Below are 15290 nucleotides of genomic sequence, written 5' to 3'. Positions count from 1 at the left end.
CGCGCACAGATGATAAAATGTACACATCTGTAGCCATTTTATCATCTGTGTGCATTTTATCAACTGGATTTTTATCGAGACATGTATACGCGTGGAGTGCCTTTTACGCTTTTATGCACGCAGATGATAAAATGTACACAACCGTGCGCATTTTATCATCTGTGTTCTTTGTATCAACTGGATTTTTATCGAGACATGTATACGTGGGGCGTGCCTTTTATACTTTGACATCATTTAATGTAACATGGCAGTTTTATAAAAGCTGAATAAGAGCATATGAAGGCAGCATAAGACTGTTGAAACCGATCGTCTTGGAACAATAAAAGTGTCTACCTTGTGATCGCAGTGTACGAAGTGTGTTCATTAAAAAAAAATGCAACGCGATGAAATAATGATGTGAGTGCAAACCACACTGATATGCCGAACCTGGGATATAATGACGCTGTTGACATAATGCTGCTCTAGTGTGTCGATATGCAGCTCCAGCGCATCTGCGCCACCAGGACAACGTTTTACGAACCATAAACAACACTCCACGACGCACAGGCACCGCAGACATCAAATTAATTCCACCTCGAGACCACTGTCTAACTATAGTTGCGGTGGCTGTAGTTCAATAGTTGCAATGCATATACTCCGTTTTTGTCTTACTGATTCTAAGTCATCTGCGTTCTAGCGGCGTACGCTAAGCATTAGCGTCACCTTAAATTTCTGGCAGATGTTCTGCTTTTAGAACTGGGTCACAAGCATGTATAACTGTCAATAGAGTTGGTTTCTGTAGACGTTCTGTGATGTAGTTCATGACCAAATTGAAGAGCAGTGGACTAAAAGCAGATCCTGGGCGAACCCCAAACTTTAACTCAAATTCTTTGCTGACACCTGCATTGCTTACTTTTGAAATAGTTTTCCTATCCATGTCCTTGACAATATAGATGTAGTACTCTAAGACGTACTTCCATGCAAGCTATCTTGAAACTCCTTCGAAAGCTTTTTGGAGGCCAGTAATCACAAGACGGTGTTTCTTGAGATCTTTGTACTTTTATAATAGGATTTTAATGGTATGAATGAGGTCTGGTAAAATCCCCTCGGTTGTATATTTGCAAACCTGTTCGACGACCCTTTTTAAAAACAGGGATGACCTGTACCTTCTTTCCTATCACTTAGAACACTTCGCAGTATCCTCGATCCACCAGCGATATCGCTTAGTATCCTCCATACTGCAGAAATACACTAAGATGAAAAACGTCATAGAGCATCAATATGCATGTATACAGACGGCGGTAGTTTCGCGTACTCAAGATATAAAATGACAGTGTGTTGGCGGAGCTGTCATTTGTATTCAGGAGATTCACGTGAAAAGGTTTCCGAACTGCTTATCACCACACGACGGGAATTAACAAATTTGTTCGCGGTGTGTAGTTAGAGGTAGACGCAAGGGACATAACATTTCGGAAATCGATATTCCAAGTCCACAGTGTCAAGAGTGGGTCTAGAATACCAAATCGCAGGCTTTACCTCTCACCACAGACACATAACGACCGATAGCAAACGGAGTCTGCCCATAATTGTCAGTGCTAGCGGACGAGCGGATTTATGTGAAATAACCACAGAAATCAATGTGGGACATACGACGCGCGAATGAGTTAGGACAGTGCGACGACATTTGGCGTTTATGGGCTATGTCAGCAGACGATCGACGCGAGTGCCTTTGCTAACAGCATGACATAGCCTGCAACGCCTCTCCTACCCTTGTGACCATACTGATTGGTCTCTAGACGACTGGGTAACCGTGGCCAGGTAAGATGAGATCCGATTGCGGTTGGTAAGAGCTGATGGTATGGTTCGAGTGTGGCACATACCCCACGAAACTATGGACACAAGTTGTCAACAGGGTACTGCGCAAGTTGGTGGTGGCTTCATAATAATGTGGGCTGCGCTTACATGCAAGGGGCTGTGACCTCTAGTCGGATTGAAGAGATCATTGGAAATTGTTATGTTCGGTTACTTGGAGACCATTTGCAGCCATCATGGACTTCGCGTTCCCAAACAACGATGCGCGATGTTACCGGGCCACAATTGTTCGCGATAAGTTTCAATAACTTTCTGGACAACTCGAGCCAATGATTTGGCCACACAGATAACCCGACACGAATCCCATCAAACACTAGTGGGACATGAAACTTCCTGGCAGGTTAAAACTGTGTGCCGGACCGAGATTCGAACTCGTTATCTTTGCCTTCTCGCGGGCAAGTGCTCTACCAACTGAGCTACCCAAGCACGACTCACGCCCCATCCTCACAGCTTTACTTCTGCCAGTATCTCGTCTCCTACCTCACCCGCGAAAGGCAAAGGTCACGAGTTCGAATCTCGGTCCGGCACACAGTTTTAGTCTGCGAGGAAGTTTCATACCAGCACACACTCCGCTGCGGAGTGAAAATCTCATTCTGGAAACTAGTGGGACATAATCGATAAGTCAATTCGTGCACAAAATCCTGCTCCAACAACACTTTCGCAAAATGGATGACAATAGAGGCAGCATGACCCAGTATTTCTGCCAATGGCATGTTGAGTCCGTGCCACGTCGAGTTGCTGCACTACGCCGAAAAAAAAGGGGATCCGATGCGATATTAGGAGGCGTCATATGACCTGTCACCTCAGTGTGTACCACTGCTTGAAGCGCCTAACATCCCATTATCGCCTAGTACGGTTGATCTGTGTGCAATGTGGGAATAGACTGGCGCAAGGATCGACCGCAGCAAGCATTGCTGGTTCCCAGCGGTGCACAAAGGTCAGCAAGCCCCGCCCAACTTGTAATCCTGTGGCCAGTTCGCCAAGCCTCTGCAGCGACCGCTACCGTTCGAAGAGGCTGGTGCCGTGTAGGGTCTTATTCCCACCTCGCCGAAACCACTGTTCTAACTTCTATCCTCCCCATTGTCTCTGTTTTTCCGTCCCATCTTTAAATCCGAATTCCTAATGAAGACTTGTACAACATCCCACCTGATGTAATGAATAGCAGGTTAAGACCAAATAGAACACGTAGAAAGAATCCTATTGTATCTTACTGTAAGATTACAGGTAAACATCTGGGTCACGTCACTATCGTATAAATATTTATGAGTAATAATGGAAAGCGCTATGAAAAGTGCACGAAAACATGAAATCAGTTGTAGAAAAGGTGAGTGGAAGGCCGATTTATTGGGCTCGGATCTTAAGAGGTCGACATAGATCAGCGAAGGAGCAACAGGGAATCTCGGAGGACAAACGGAAATCTATGGATGAAAGACAATATTATCGCTTTGAAACCCTATTGGGTGCATTTAGAGTGCTTGATTAGGACACATACTTAGGCGTATAATGCCTCTCTCATTCAATAAGCAAATGGAATAGATATGAAAATCGCAAATAATGCTGCGAAGTACCCTTCGCAACCCATCGTACAATCGCTCACAGAGCATAGATGTAAATTAAATGTACGAATTCTCTTTGCAATCCACCTCTTCATTTAACTGGAATTCATAATCAACTATCTGTTTGTTTTGAATTTTTGTTAGAACTGAATAGAAAATTTGGTCATTTCGAATTCTTTGGGAACAAAAACAATTTTCTTCTAGATGCATAAGCTAACACTCCTATCTGTAGTGCAAATCCATCCATCTGTTTAAATCTGAGATCTCAAACTACAATACTTGCAATCAGTCTTACGCCATATGCTCCCATAGATTTAAGCAAAACCTGCTCCACTCAAATCCTGAACTGATTGTATTGTTAGTCTATAATCCTATATGTATGTATTGTGTAATATTTAGCTTGTAGAAGCCGTCATATAACCATAGCATTATGGCACAATAACTTTTAAGAGCAAATATGTTAATAATATAAAATAACTGTCAGTTGGTCAGCCTATCTGTCGATGGTGACATGTATAACAACCGAAATAATTATTGTGCCGGCTGTAGACTGCGAACCAGCAGTACACACGTTGACAGCTAGATAAAAGAATTGTTGTATGAGTTAAATACCATCTTTTGCAAGTGCAGCTGCAAAAGACGGTATTTAACCTATACAACTTGTATATCTCTGCAACTGCAAAAAGAAAAAAAGAGGCCGATAAACAGGAAAGAGAACATGCAAAAGAATTGTATTTGTCACCAGTTGCTATAAAATGCAATGATGATCTGTTATCAGTTACTATGGTTTCGTCATGGTCTCACACTATTTTTGTTGATCATTAGCTGCACTTATTATGTAATAAGGATTCTGCATATTCGGTTCGCTTGCCCTCACAGCTCTGTGCTCCTCGAAATTTTATTTACTCACATGCAATTGGTTCCTGCAAATAAAACTTCAAAGGGCTTAGCTGTGTGGACAAGCGAATCGATATACCAGAGTCAAATATCACACATGAGTTGCCCCCTTTCCATCTTGCTATGGCTTCTCAAACACAATGTGATAAGTCGTTGACTGCGGAGAATGTACATCAAACACGAATTTAAAAAAGTAACATTTCATTACTTAGTCCCCGTGAAGAAGATATAACTAGCTTTGCTGTCACTGCCATGCAACAACATCTGTCCTTCAGAATCGCTGAACACCCTCCTTGAAATACGTTACTCGCATGCGCCATACTGACATAAAACGTCCTAAACTATTTCACATAGAAAACCCACATGGTGACCCTAGCCACTGTACGCTTTAGCAAATACATCATTATGTCCAACGGTTTCTGTGTGTTCTTCTCTATCAAGCAGTACGATTCTTTAATTTATGAGCTTAAAAATACACGTAGATAGTCGTATGGAAAGAATAGGTAAACAATACATTTTTCCGGTGTAGAAGGGAGACGGCGGTGCTTCAAGATTGTAATACCGTCTCTTCCGTTTTGTTTCCTACCAGGCTGCCTCAGAAAACAGCCGAAAAATTGTAATAAAAAGATGCAGATAGAAATATAAGCACAGTGTGTTTTAAAGTTTAATTAGTGCAGGAACATGATAGGAAATTTTATCTGAGCGCGATCAATTATGACTGATTAGATATTTTATTGCAGCAGTGTATAATTACAAACTACTGTCTTCATTGTCGTTGTATAGAGTCGGAAGCCTCCATTAAATGTCCCGGAAACAAGTTTGCCAAAAGCTTTCTGAGCGTGTGGTATAGTTACATGAATGCACTTTAGAAAGGTAAATGAAAGCAGTAAAATACTCCTCTAATTTCTACTGTAATCTTCAGTGACGAAATGCCGTTGCTTTACGCATAGCTAGTATCATATATTTCGTGTTAAGTGCCGAACTAACAGCACTAAAATAATTACACAGACAGTGGTCATCAGGGAGCAAGTAGCTTGATTTTCTGTTTCTCTAGTGTTGTATGTACACTTCGTCTTAGAATCCTTTACGTATGAAGGGTGACAATCATCCCCTCCATATTACGCTAGGCCTTGGTAACTTATTGCTTAATCCTTCTCTCAGCAGTTCGTCTTCTCTAACTTTCACCTCAAAAGAATTGTAGGACTGTTGCTTGGTCACACCAGTTGCTGACAGTTAAAAATATGTGTGACGTACCGAGAAGTTTAACACTCCCATTTGCGGCATCTGGAGCGATGAAAACCATTTTCGCATGCCAGCCTTGAGGTCATTCACTTGCTGACTCAGAAGCGAGCGGAAAAACCGCATAAGGGCGACGTACGAAGGCCTTTCTGTATCGCCAGGAAGCTGTTGCGGCCACATCGTGGCTTACCGCACTTCCCGAACTCAAAAATAGTGGTGATGAGCAGGAAGTATTGCTTCACAGCTTTTTTCATTTTCTCCTTTATATTAAATTTTGTTCCTGCTCTCTGGCTCTGTTGTCTATAGCTGAGAAAATCAGAACAAATTCTGCGCCGAAGCATAATACAGAAAATATCGAGAACTTCGCAGAATCATCAGTTCATCTATCCAGATAGTACCGAGTGAGGCAATTTCTCGAAATCATTTGCGAAAACGCCGGTATGGTTCCTTCAGAAATACACAACCAATTTCCTTCTCCGTTCTTCTGTTGTCCGAAGTTTGGCTTTAAGGAACTCATCATTGACGGGACATTAAGCCCTTAAACATTCCTTCTTCCTTCCGTCCAGCTGATGAACTACAATCTTGTTCAATGCAACTACGTATATAATTATATCTCCTCGTCTATTGGGGAACCGAGCGGATGCGCCACTAGTAGTTGTTGTTGCTGTTTCTACACAGAATTTAGTTTGGTTCCTATTCTCACGTGCTTCTACGAAGAAATGAATTGTATCTGAGTATTTTACTCTGTTGACTAGTGTACGAGGTGTGTATGGAAAATAACGGTACTGATCCTGTCACAGGGTAAGAACGGATGTGGCAAAGGTGAACGACCAATAGCTGCGCAGCATGAAGCCTTCTCAGTCGGGTGAGACACGTCTCGCATCTGTAGACAAGTCACTGTGGCCGTGGCTTTTGTTTTGGCGGAAAAATGATAAGGGTAATAAGAGAGCAACGAATTGAAGTGAAGATTCAGATGAATCTTGGAAAAAGTGCTACTGAAACCCATCTTTTACCGAAATAAGTGTATGGTGGAGGGTGTTTATTACGTACGCGAGTTTTTGAGTATTGCAGGCGTTTCCAAGATGACCGAGAAGACGCTGAAGATGACTCACACTCGGGACGACCATAAACATAAAAAAACGGACGAGAATATCGAAAAAGTAGGTAATCCGTTTCGATCTGACCATCGGCTGGGTATTCGATCGACTGCTGAAACTGTAAGAATTAATAATGAATACGTAAGGCAAATTTTACGTAACCAATTTAAGACGAGAAAATTTTGTACGACAGTGCTGCCGAAAATTCTTAACAATCGAACAGAAAGAAGCTTGTGAAAATGTTTTAATACCATTGAAAATTTTCTCCTGGAAAAGAGTGATAACATGTGACGAATCTTTTTTTTCTACTTAAAATACAGAAAATAAGCGCCAATCCATGCACTGGAAGGGCCCAACTTCATCAAGAGCGAAAACCGTTCGAATGGGTAAATCCAGATTCAAAGCGATGATGATCAAAAATGGTTCAAATGGCTCTGAGCACTATGGGACTCAACTTCTGAGGTCATTAGTCCTCTAGAACTTAGAACTACTTAAACCTAACTAACCTAAGGACATGACACACATCCATGCCCGAGGCAGGATTCGAACCTGCGACCGGAGCAGCAGCTCGGTTCCGGACTGAAGCGCCTAGAACCGCTCGGCCACAGCTGCCGGCCATTGAAGTAACCTCTAAGCAAAAAAGTAAAAGGAAGTCTCGCTTATATTTGAGTCATAGTTCGCGGGAGGCGAGGATCAAAGTCTGGCACTTTGCTTTCACTTTCTTACGCCGCTAAAGAGAAAAACAAGCGGAAGAGTCAGTGACTTCTGCCGTTGCATTCTCTGCTCGTTGCGACACCGAAAACCGTGCGCCAGGAGTTAGGGCGTGCATTCTGGCTAACAAGCGCGAAGCGATTAACATCGCGCAACTTTGTTCCTTTTGTTTGCCGAGTCCTTAGACGGCGAGGTCATGCGGGCGGATTAGCGCCTCAGACTTGGCGTGCGCTGAGGGCGGCGCACAGCACTGCTTACGAAGGCTTCGTAATGGACGACCGACAAGGTTAACCGTCCTCGGAGTCAAATAGGCAAACAGGCATGCAGAAGCAACGACATACTCAGGAGCGGTATGGTAACCACGAGTAGAAGTCTATTCATCTCGAACGTTACCCCACAATCATTATTCTGGACTCACTTGGCAGTGATCTCAACGATTCTGCACTGGCACCACTGTAGCTATACAAATGGTTCAAATGGCTCTGAGCACTATGGGACTTAACTGCTGTCGTTATCAGTCCCCTAGAACTTAGAACTACTTAAACCTAACTAACCTAAGGACATCAGACACATCCATGCCCGAGGCAGGATTCGAACCTGCGACCGTAGCGGTCGCGAGGTTCCAGGCTGTAGCGCCTAGAACTGCTCGGCGACCCCGGCTGGCATTTCGATATATTCCAATTAGTTATCGTTCTCAAGCGAATGGAAAAGAGACGGCTTAAAAAGGAAATGTAGCAATTACAGAGGGTGATCGCTTCTCTAGGTGTAAAATAAACAATCAACTGGAATAATTCAAATGGTTCAAATGGCTCTGAGCACTATGGGACTCAACTGCTGAGGTCATAAGTCCCCTAGAACTTAGAACTACTTAAACCTAACTAACCTAAAGACAACACACACATCCACGCCCGAGGCAGGATTCGAACCTGCGACCGTAGCGGTCGCGTGGTTCCAGACTGTAGCGCTAGAACCGCTCGGCCACCAGCGGCCGGCAATTGGAATAATTACATATAGCAATTTACTGTTCAGTTATTCAGAGTAAGGCAGTAGATAATGATGTGTTGTATTCACTATATTACATCGCGTAAGTCAGGTGAGTACAGGTGCTCGTTATGTTCTATTTTGTGAACGGGAAGGTGGGGCGAGGAACAGGAAATAGTGAAACTGTAAAATAGCTGTATCTGGAACTGTAGACACGCAGCACTCGTATATGCTAGACATGGAATACCTACTGTTTAGAACAATTAATAGAATATCTGGGGGCGGCCGGTGTGGCTGAGCGGTTCTAGGCGCTTCAGTCTGGAACCGCGCGACCGCTACGGTCGCAGGTTCGATTCCTGCCTCGGGCATGGATGTGCGTGACGTCCTTAGGTTAGTTAGTTTTAAGTAGTTATAAGTTCTAGTGGACTGATGACCTAAGATGTTAAGTCCCATAGTGCTCAGAGCCATTTGAACCATTTTTGAGAATATCTGCGTTCAGGTGAAGAGCGGAACAGTTGGTAAAAAATAAATATAGAGAAAAACACTCGGGACCATGGGAAGAAAATGTAAAGAAGTGCTTTGGCGTTGTAGTTGAGAAGTAAATTGTACTCCCTTATAACTGTGGTGCTGGTATAGAAATTCGGTCAACTGATTTGTACGTGTGAATAATACCAAGTAGCACTGTGATTTCGAGTCCACATTAAATTGCAAGTCCTCTTCTAATTAAATGACTAGGTTGATCAAAGGTCAGTGCAAAGCAAGGGTGTACAATCTCTTCGGCCCACGGCTAGTAAAAGTAGGGCGGTATTCAAACCTTACATTTTAATTTAGGTACAGAAGGGAAATATCATACAAATTTACTGACAGGGTTGTCGTCTCCGACGGGCTCTCACTTTTTCCGGCCATTCCTATTATTATCTGGTAAGTGTAGCTCTGTCGGTGAGGCCGTTATCCACGAGAGGGAACGGTTCACTTTCGAAGCCCCGTCCAGCACAAAGTTTTAATCTGTCACGTAATTATTCACACATACCAAAGAAGAATGAAAAGTTCGTTATGGAATCCAATTAAAGTGTGATGTTTTTTAGAAATACTTTCCTGTTACATTTATGCTTTCTGGAAATATTCGACGAATCTATTCTGCCACACAAATATCAGTATCGTTTATGTGGCGAGCAATTTTACTTCTTTAATTATAGTAAATGAACATAGATTAGCTGGACCAAACTCAGTTTCCTAGCAAGCCTTCTTTGCCGATAAAGTTGTATCGAAAAACGAATTTATTTCCATTTCTGTTGAAACTATTTAAAAGATCATTTACGGCACAAAGTACGGTATGGAACATCGCTAAACTTTTCTTAGACAATGGTAGTACGAATAACACATATTATAAGACAGCAACGACAAATAACGACAGATAGCAAATGTCAGTGATGAGCACTTCACTGTATTTTAACAAGTAGGGAAAACGTATGAAATGAACTATAAAGTAAAATAATAGTGGCTATTCATATTATTTTGCCCAATGGCTGTGCAATAGATTACCAGGGTTACATCAAACTGTCTTCTACCTTAAGACACATTTTATTGCGTGCCTACTCTAGGGTCGCTCCACAATTTCAGGCGTCTACATTTGTCTTTGCATATCCCTTTCCGCGACAGGCAACAGAGGACAGAACCTGTTTCTTCTACTAGTTCTACGCATTATGCATTAAAAGCGCCAGGATGTGAGGATGGGAGTGAAACTCATGGTGATATTGTGGACCCACGCTTCATCGTATACGTAACACATTTCTTATACCTCTATTTGAGCAAGACTAGAATAATTACTACCATTCCTTGATACATATAATATAAATTAATAATTAATAGGACACAGCTTTCGTGCAACATGGTATATTCTTTTAACCAGCCAAACAGTTTTCGGTTCCTTATTACCGTCCTCGGAAAGTGACCCTTTGATTCTCAAAATGGTACATACAATTCGTTGACAAGGCTGTTTGTGGGAAAAAATTTCTTGTCGTCGTCTAGGCAATGGTCACAATTTGGTACCAGTTATTTGACAGCTTAATCTACGTTACATCGTGTGAAGTGCTGTGTTGTCTGAAGGAAGATTAGGTTTTAATGTCCCGTTGAGATCGAGGTCATTAGAGACGGAGCAGAAGCTCGGAATGTGTTAGGGATGGGGAAGGAAATCGCCCGTGCCCTTTCCAAGGAACCATCCCATCATTGGCCTGGTTAGTCGGACGCGGATACGAACCGTTATCCTCGCAAACACGATTTCAGTGTGCTAACAACAGCGCCACCTCGCTCGGTCAGTGACATCTGAAAAGCAGGTACGCATTTGCAGAATTAGAAATTTGCTGTTCCTAAGAAAGTTACCTACTGGAACGAAAAACGTTTGCATTCGTGCAAATGTACTGGCTTCAGAGCTAAAAGTTGCAGTTGCTGGGTGAGTATGTAGTTAAAAAAATTATGTTACTATTTACAAGGCGAGTTCTATTAAAACGTGTTTTGTCGTCGTTGCTGACAATGCTCAAACCGTCGCAGAAGAGGGGTGTAAATATAAACGTAGCCATGTTCTAAGGTGCCTCGAAATAATAAACGCGTTTCCAGTGCATTCGTGGCATTTATGCAAAAATACTCGATTAAGGTGACAATTATTCTCTGTAATGGTGCACGTATTACGAAGAACATTTTTGGTGACTTAAAAACTGTGTGGCGGACCGGCACTCGAATGCAGAGATCGGAAGGTGTGGAGTGGAGACTATGGCTTGCTACATTCCTCCGATAGCGGAACTGTGAGGGGCTGTGAAATGACAACGAGACAGCTGGAAAAAAGTTAGTGAACTGTTTATTATTTCAAAAAAAAAATCCCCATAACTTTTAATAAATTTATACTACTGTGAGAAAATACTGTGAATGCTTTCATGGAAAAATGTTGCCTACGGAATCATTATTGTATCCAGGCGCTTAGCTATTCGCCCCAAACAATTCGACGACTACGAACGTCTTTTTTCAGGATACCAAAAATACGGAGATCGCATGGTGAGAGATCGGGGCTGTTTGGACGAAACTAAATAAGAGGCACACCAGCTCTGGGAGTCATGATGACGTTTTCCTTTGACTGAAAGGGCCCTTTGCTCGTTAAATTTCTGGATAACGGCGCCGCAAATAACGGACAGCGGTACGTGGACACATTGCGAAAATTGAAGCGTCCAAGAATGATTTTTTTAACACGGTTCGGAGAGTCAGCGATCTAACTTTTGATAATTATTTGTGAAGGAAGAGTCACGACCACTAAATATCATTTATTTAAAATGACCTGTTTCGGCACATCTTCAGACTGATTGTGCCGTTTGCTGGAGCTGCCGACATTCTTAGCAGCTGCGTGTTGCCGCCTCGACAACACGCAGTCGCTCAGCGCGCCCAGGAATGTTGACGGACGGAATCATTCTGTTGCAGGGTAATGCATATCCACGTATTGCCAGATTTGTTTCAATACGGTGCAGAAAATTCACTGGGAAAAATTACTCATTCTGCATATTAGTCTCTATGTCTCTCTACGCGATTTCCATATTTTTGGAGCCCTGAAGAAAAACATTCGTGGCCGTGGTACAATCGCGGTTCCGCAGCCGACCGCGAATACCCTTCCAAGAAGGCATCACTCTGCTGGGAGACGAAGCTCGAGGTAATTCTTCCGAGGCTGCTGTCGTGCTTATGGCGCAGGCAAATGGAAAAAATAATTGCAGTAACAAATAATACTACCACACCTCACACACAAACCATGTAGAGCTAATCTCATATATAGTAAGCGTAGTAGACTATAATATGCTGATTGAGGTGAGATAGGTTCGAAGTGTTTACCGAAGCCGTTCGGCTTGAAATACCCCAGGTAAAGGGAGCTTCTTCTATGTCAATCTTTCCTATCGTCTATTATTTTTGTCTTAACAACGTAGTTAAATTTGTCTTCCTTTCCAAAAATTTTTTATGTACCGGTATCAAATATGTTTTTATGTACAATGCAATTTTTTAAAAGAGATAGTAACAGCAGTGAGAGAAGCTGCAGAAAAAGACGAAGAGACCATCTGTGCAGCTTTGTTAGTAGTTTTTAGAAGCAACCGATTCACGACATAGTTATCAAGGGGGCGGGTCACTCTGTAATGTTAATAAATAGATAAAATGTAGCTTTAGACAACATTATCTGTGGAGTGCAGCGATCAGGTGCTAAGTTTAATTGAAACAACAATCGAGATTGCAATACTTTTGTTAATTATTACCGGTTTCGGCTTAGATTGAAGCCATCATCAGATGATACGACGGCAGTGCACGATCGTGGTATCACGTGAGCCGCCAGAAGCAGCCGTAGAGAACACCCCCACCCCCACAAATAAATAAATAAAATAAATAAATAAATTCAGACGACGGCTTTAATATAAGCCGAAACCAGTAATAATTAACAAATGTTACTCTGATCACGACTGTTGTTTTAATCGAGTAAATAAGGTAGTTGACAGTCTTGTCTCAAAGTGGGATACTTGTTTTAAGGGGGTAGAACGTCAAACGGGACGACTTGGAGCAGGAGAGACACCACGAGAACTTTTAATTTCTACTGTCTATACTTTTAAAAATAAATTCATAAAACTTTGTCAGAATGACCAGAAAGGATTCAAGATGTACACTTATAGTGGTGTAAGTTCAAAAATATAAGAAAATAATTTATTCTTTTACATTTGAATTAAACCTTTTTTCACTTACGATTTGCTCCATTTGTTGCTATAGATACACGTTTCTTCATAAGTAAGAGAGATTCTTCGATGAATCTTGCACAGCATACAAACCATACATACAGGTGTATGAAACTCTAGAATTGTCGAAATCTATTAAAAACTGTGGTAAAATTGAGATAATTAGCTATAAAATTTGTGTTTTTTCTAAACACGAAGTTTAAAATGTAACAGCACATTCATTTTTTTTATAAATTAAATAATTTCTAGAGTTTCATGCACCTGTAAGTATGGTTTGTATGCTGTGCAAAATTCATCGAAGAATATCTCTTGCTTATGAACAAACGTGTACCTATAGCAATAAACGCAGCCAATAGAAGTGAAAAATGATGAATTTTCACACGTAAAAAAATTATTTTGTTATTTTTTTGAACTTCCACTGCTGTGATTGTGAATCATGAATCCTTCCCACCGAGCGAGGTGGCGCAGTGGTTAGTACAGAGGACTCTCATTCGGGAGGACGACGGTTCAATCCCGTCTCCGGCCACCGTGATTTAGGTTTTCCGTGATTTCCCTAAATCGCTTCAGGAAATGCCGGGATGGTTCCTTTGAAAGGGCACGGCCGATTTCCTTGCCCATCCTTCCCTCACCCGAGCTTGCGCTCCGTGTCTAATGACCTCGTTGTCGAACGGACGTTAAACACTAATCTCCTCCTCCCTCCTGAATCCTTCCTGGTCATGCAGACAACGTTTTATGAATTTATTCGTGAAAGTATAGACAGTGGAATTTAAAATGTCCTGTGGTGCTCTCCTGCTCCAGGACGGCCCGTTTGACGTCCTAGCCCCCTGACTCCCATTAACAGTTATGACCATCGATTTTGAAAGAACGAAAAGTTTCCAGAATGAGATTTTCACTCTGCAGCGGAGTGTGCGCTGATGTGAAACTTCCTGGCAGATTAAAACTGTGTGCCGGACCGAGACTCGATCTCCGGACCTTTGCCTTTTGCGGGCAATTGCTCTACCAACTGAGTTACCCAAGCAGGACTGACGCCCCGTCCTCACAGCTTTACTTCTGTCAGTATGTTGTCTCCTACCTTACCCGCGAAAGGCAATCGTGCCGAGTTCGAGTCTCGGTCCGGCACACAGTTTTAGTCTGCCAGGAAGTTTCATACAAGCGCACACTCCGCTGCAGAGTGAAAATCTCATTCTGGAAACATCCCCCAGGCTGTGGCTAAGCCATGTCTCCACAGTATCCTTTCTTTCAGGAGTGCTAGTTCTGCAGGTTCGCAGGAGAGCTTCTGTAAAGTTTGGAAAGTAGGAGACGAGATACTGGCAGAAGTAAAGCTGTGAGTACCGGGCGTGAGTCGTGCTTCGGTAGCTCAGATGGTGGAGCACTTGCCCGCGAAAGGCAAAGGTCCCGAGTTCGAGTCTCGGTCGGCCACACACAGTTTTAATCTGCCAAGAAGTTTGTTAATAAAAAGTTTAGTTCCTATTTTTCAGTGTGTCTCCTTTTCGCTCGACTGCCCCTTGCAGCTTCTGGATTCGAACCCGGGACCGTGACAGTTTCTAACGAGTGCTTAGGAGAACTGGAGCAGGAGACTCACCCCTTGATGCTGGACGTGGTGGTGACGCGGAGCGCGCGCACGCGGTGCTCCTTCATGGCGGGCGCGTCAGAAGCGCAGCACGGCGGCGCACAGCCGCAGGTAGTCGAGCGACTCGCCGGCGCGCTTCGCCTTGCGGCCCCCCGCCGCCCCCGCGCCTGCGCGCCGCCCCCGGGGGTGGCCCGCGCTGCTCGAGGGGCTGGCGCCGGCGGCCGGCGCTGCTGGCGCGCTCTGGCTGCCGCGGCTGCTGGTGCTGGAGGCGCTGCCGGCTGCGGTCGTGTTGTTGCTGCTGCCACTGGTCGCGTGCAGCTCCGGACGGCACATGACCGTCGCGCCGCCCCTGTCTGCGAGTCTCCTCAGGACCGACTGTCCCCGCCGAGCAGACAGAGAGAGCCGGGCTTCAGTCAAGTATACCACCTATTCGATACTGACGCCTCTGGATGGCGAATGTCTCCTGTACGCCGACGTGCTGTCTGCTGCTCGCTATTCTGCCGTAGGAAAATGTGCTTTCGGGTGACCCGCGCAGTGAGCACGGCGTGCGCGCCTGTCAGGCAGTGTGGACGGACCGGTGAAGGCACTGGACGCTGCGATGTGTAGGCTGCGGCGTCGAGCCCCGACTGAGCGCAGCAGGCAG

General features: G+C 43.7%; 1 protein-coding gene across 2 annotated transcripts in view; it reads right to left on the bottom strand.

Moving 5' to 3' along the window:
• The window catches only part of LOC126284297 (uncharacterized), a 234281-nt gene extending 219463 nt beyond the window's left edge, over window positions 1–14818 (bottom strand). For both annotated transcript variants that reach the window (XM_049983128.1, XM_049983129.1), the window contains exon 1: window positions 14660–14818. In XM_049983128.1, the coding sequence (XP_049839085.1) occupies window positions 14660–14715 (56 nt within the window). In that variant the 5' untranslated portion in view covers window positions 14716–14818. The remainder of the gene's footprint in view (window positions 1–14659) is intronic.
• Window positions 14819–15290: the final 472 nt, after the last annotated feature.

Source organism: Schistocerca gregaria, chromosome 8 (assembly GCF_023897955.1).
Source record: "Schistocerca gregaria isolate iqSchGreg1 chromosome 8, iqSchGreg1.2, whole genome shotgun sequence".
NCBI classification, from domain to species: domain Eukaryota; kingdom Metazoa; phylum Arthropoda; class Insecta; order Orthoptera; family Acrididae; genus Schistocerca; species Schistocerca gregaria.
This window is presented reverse-complemented; position numbering and strand designations above follow the sequence as displayed.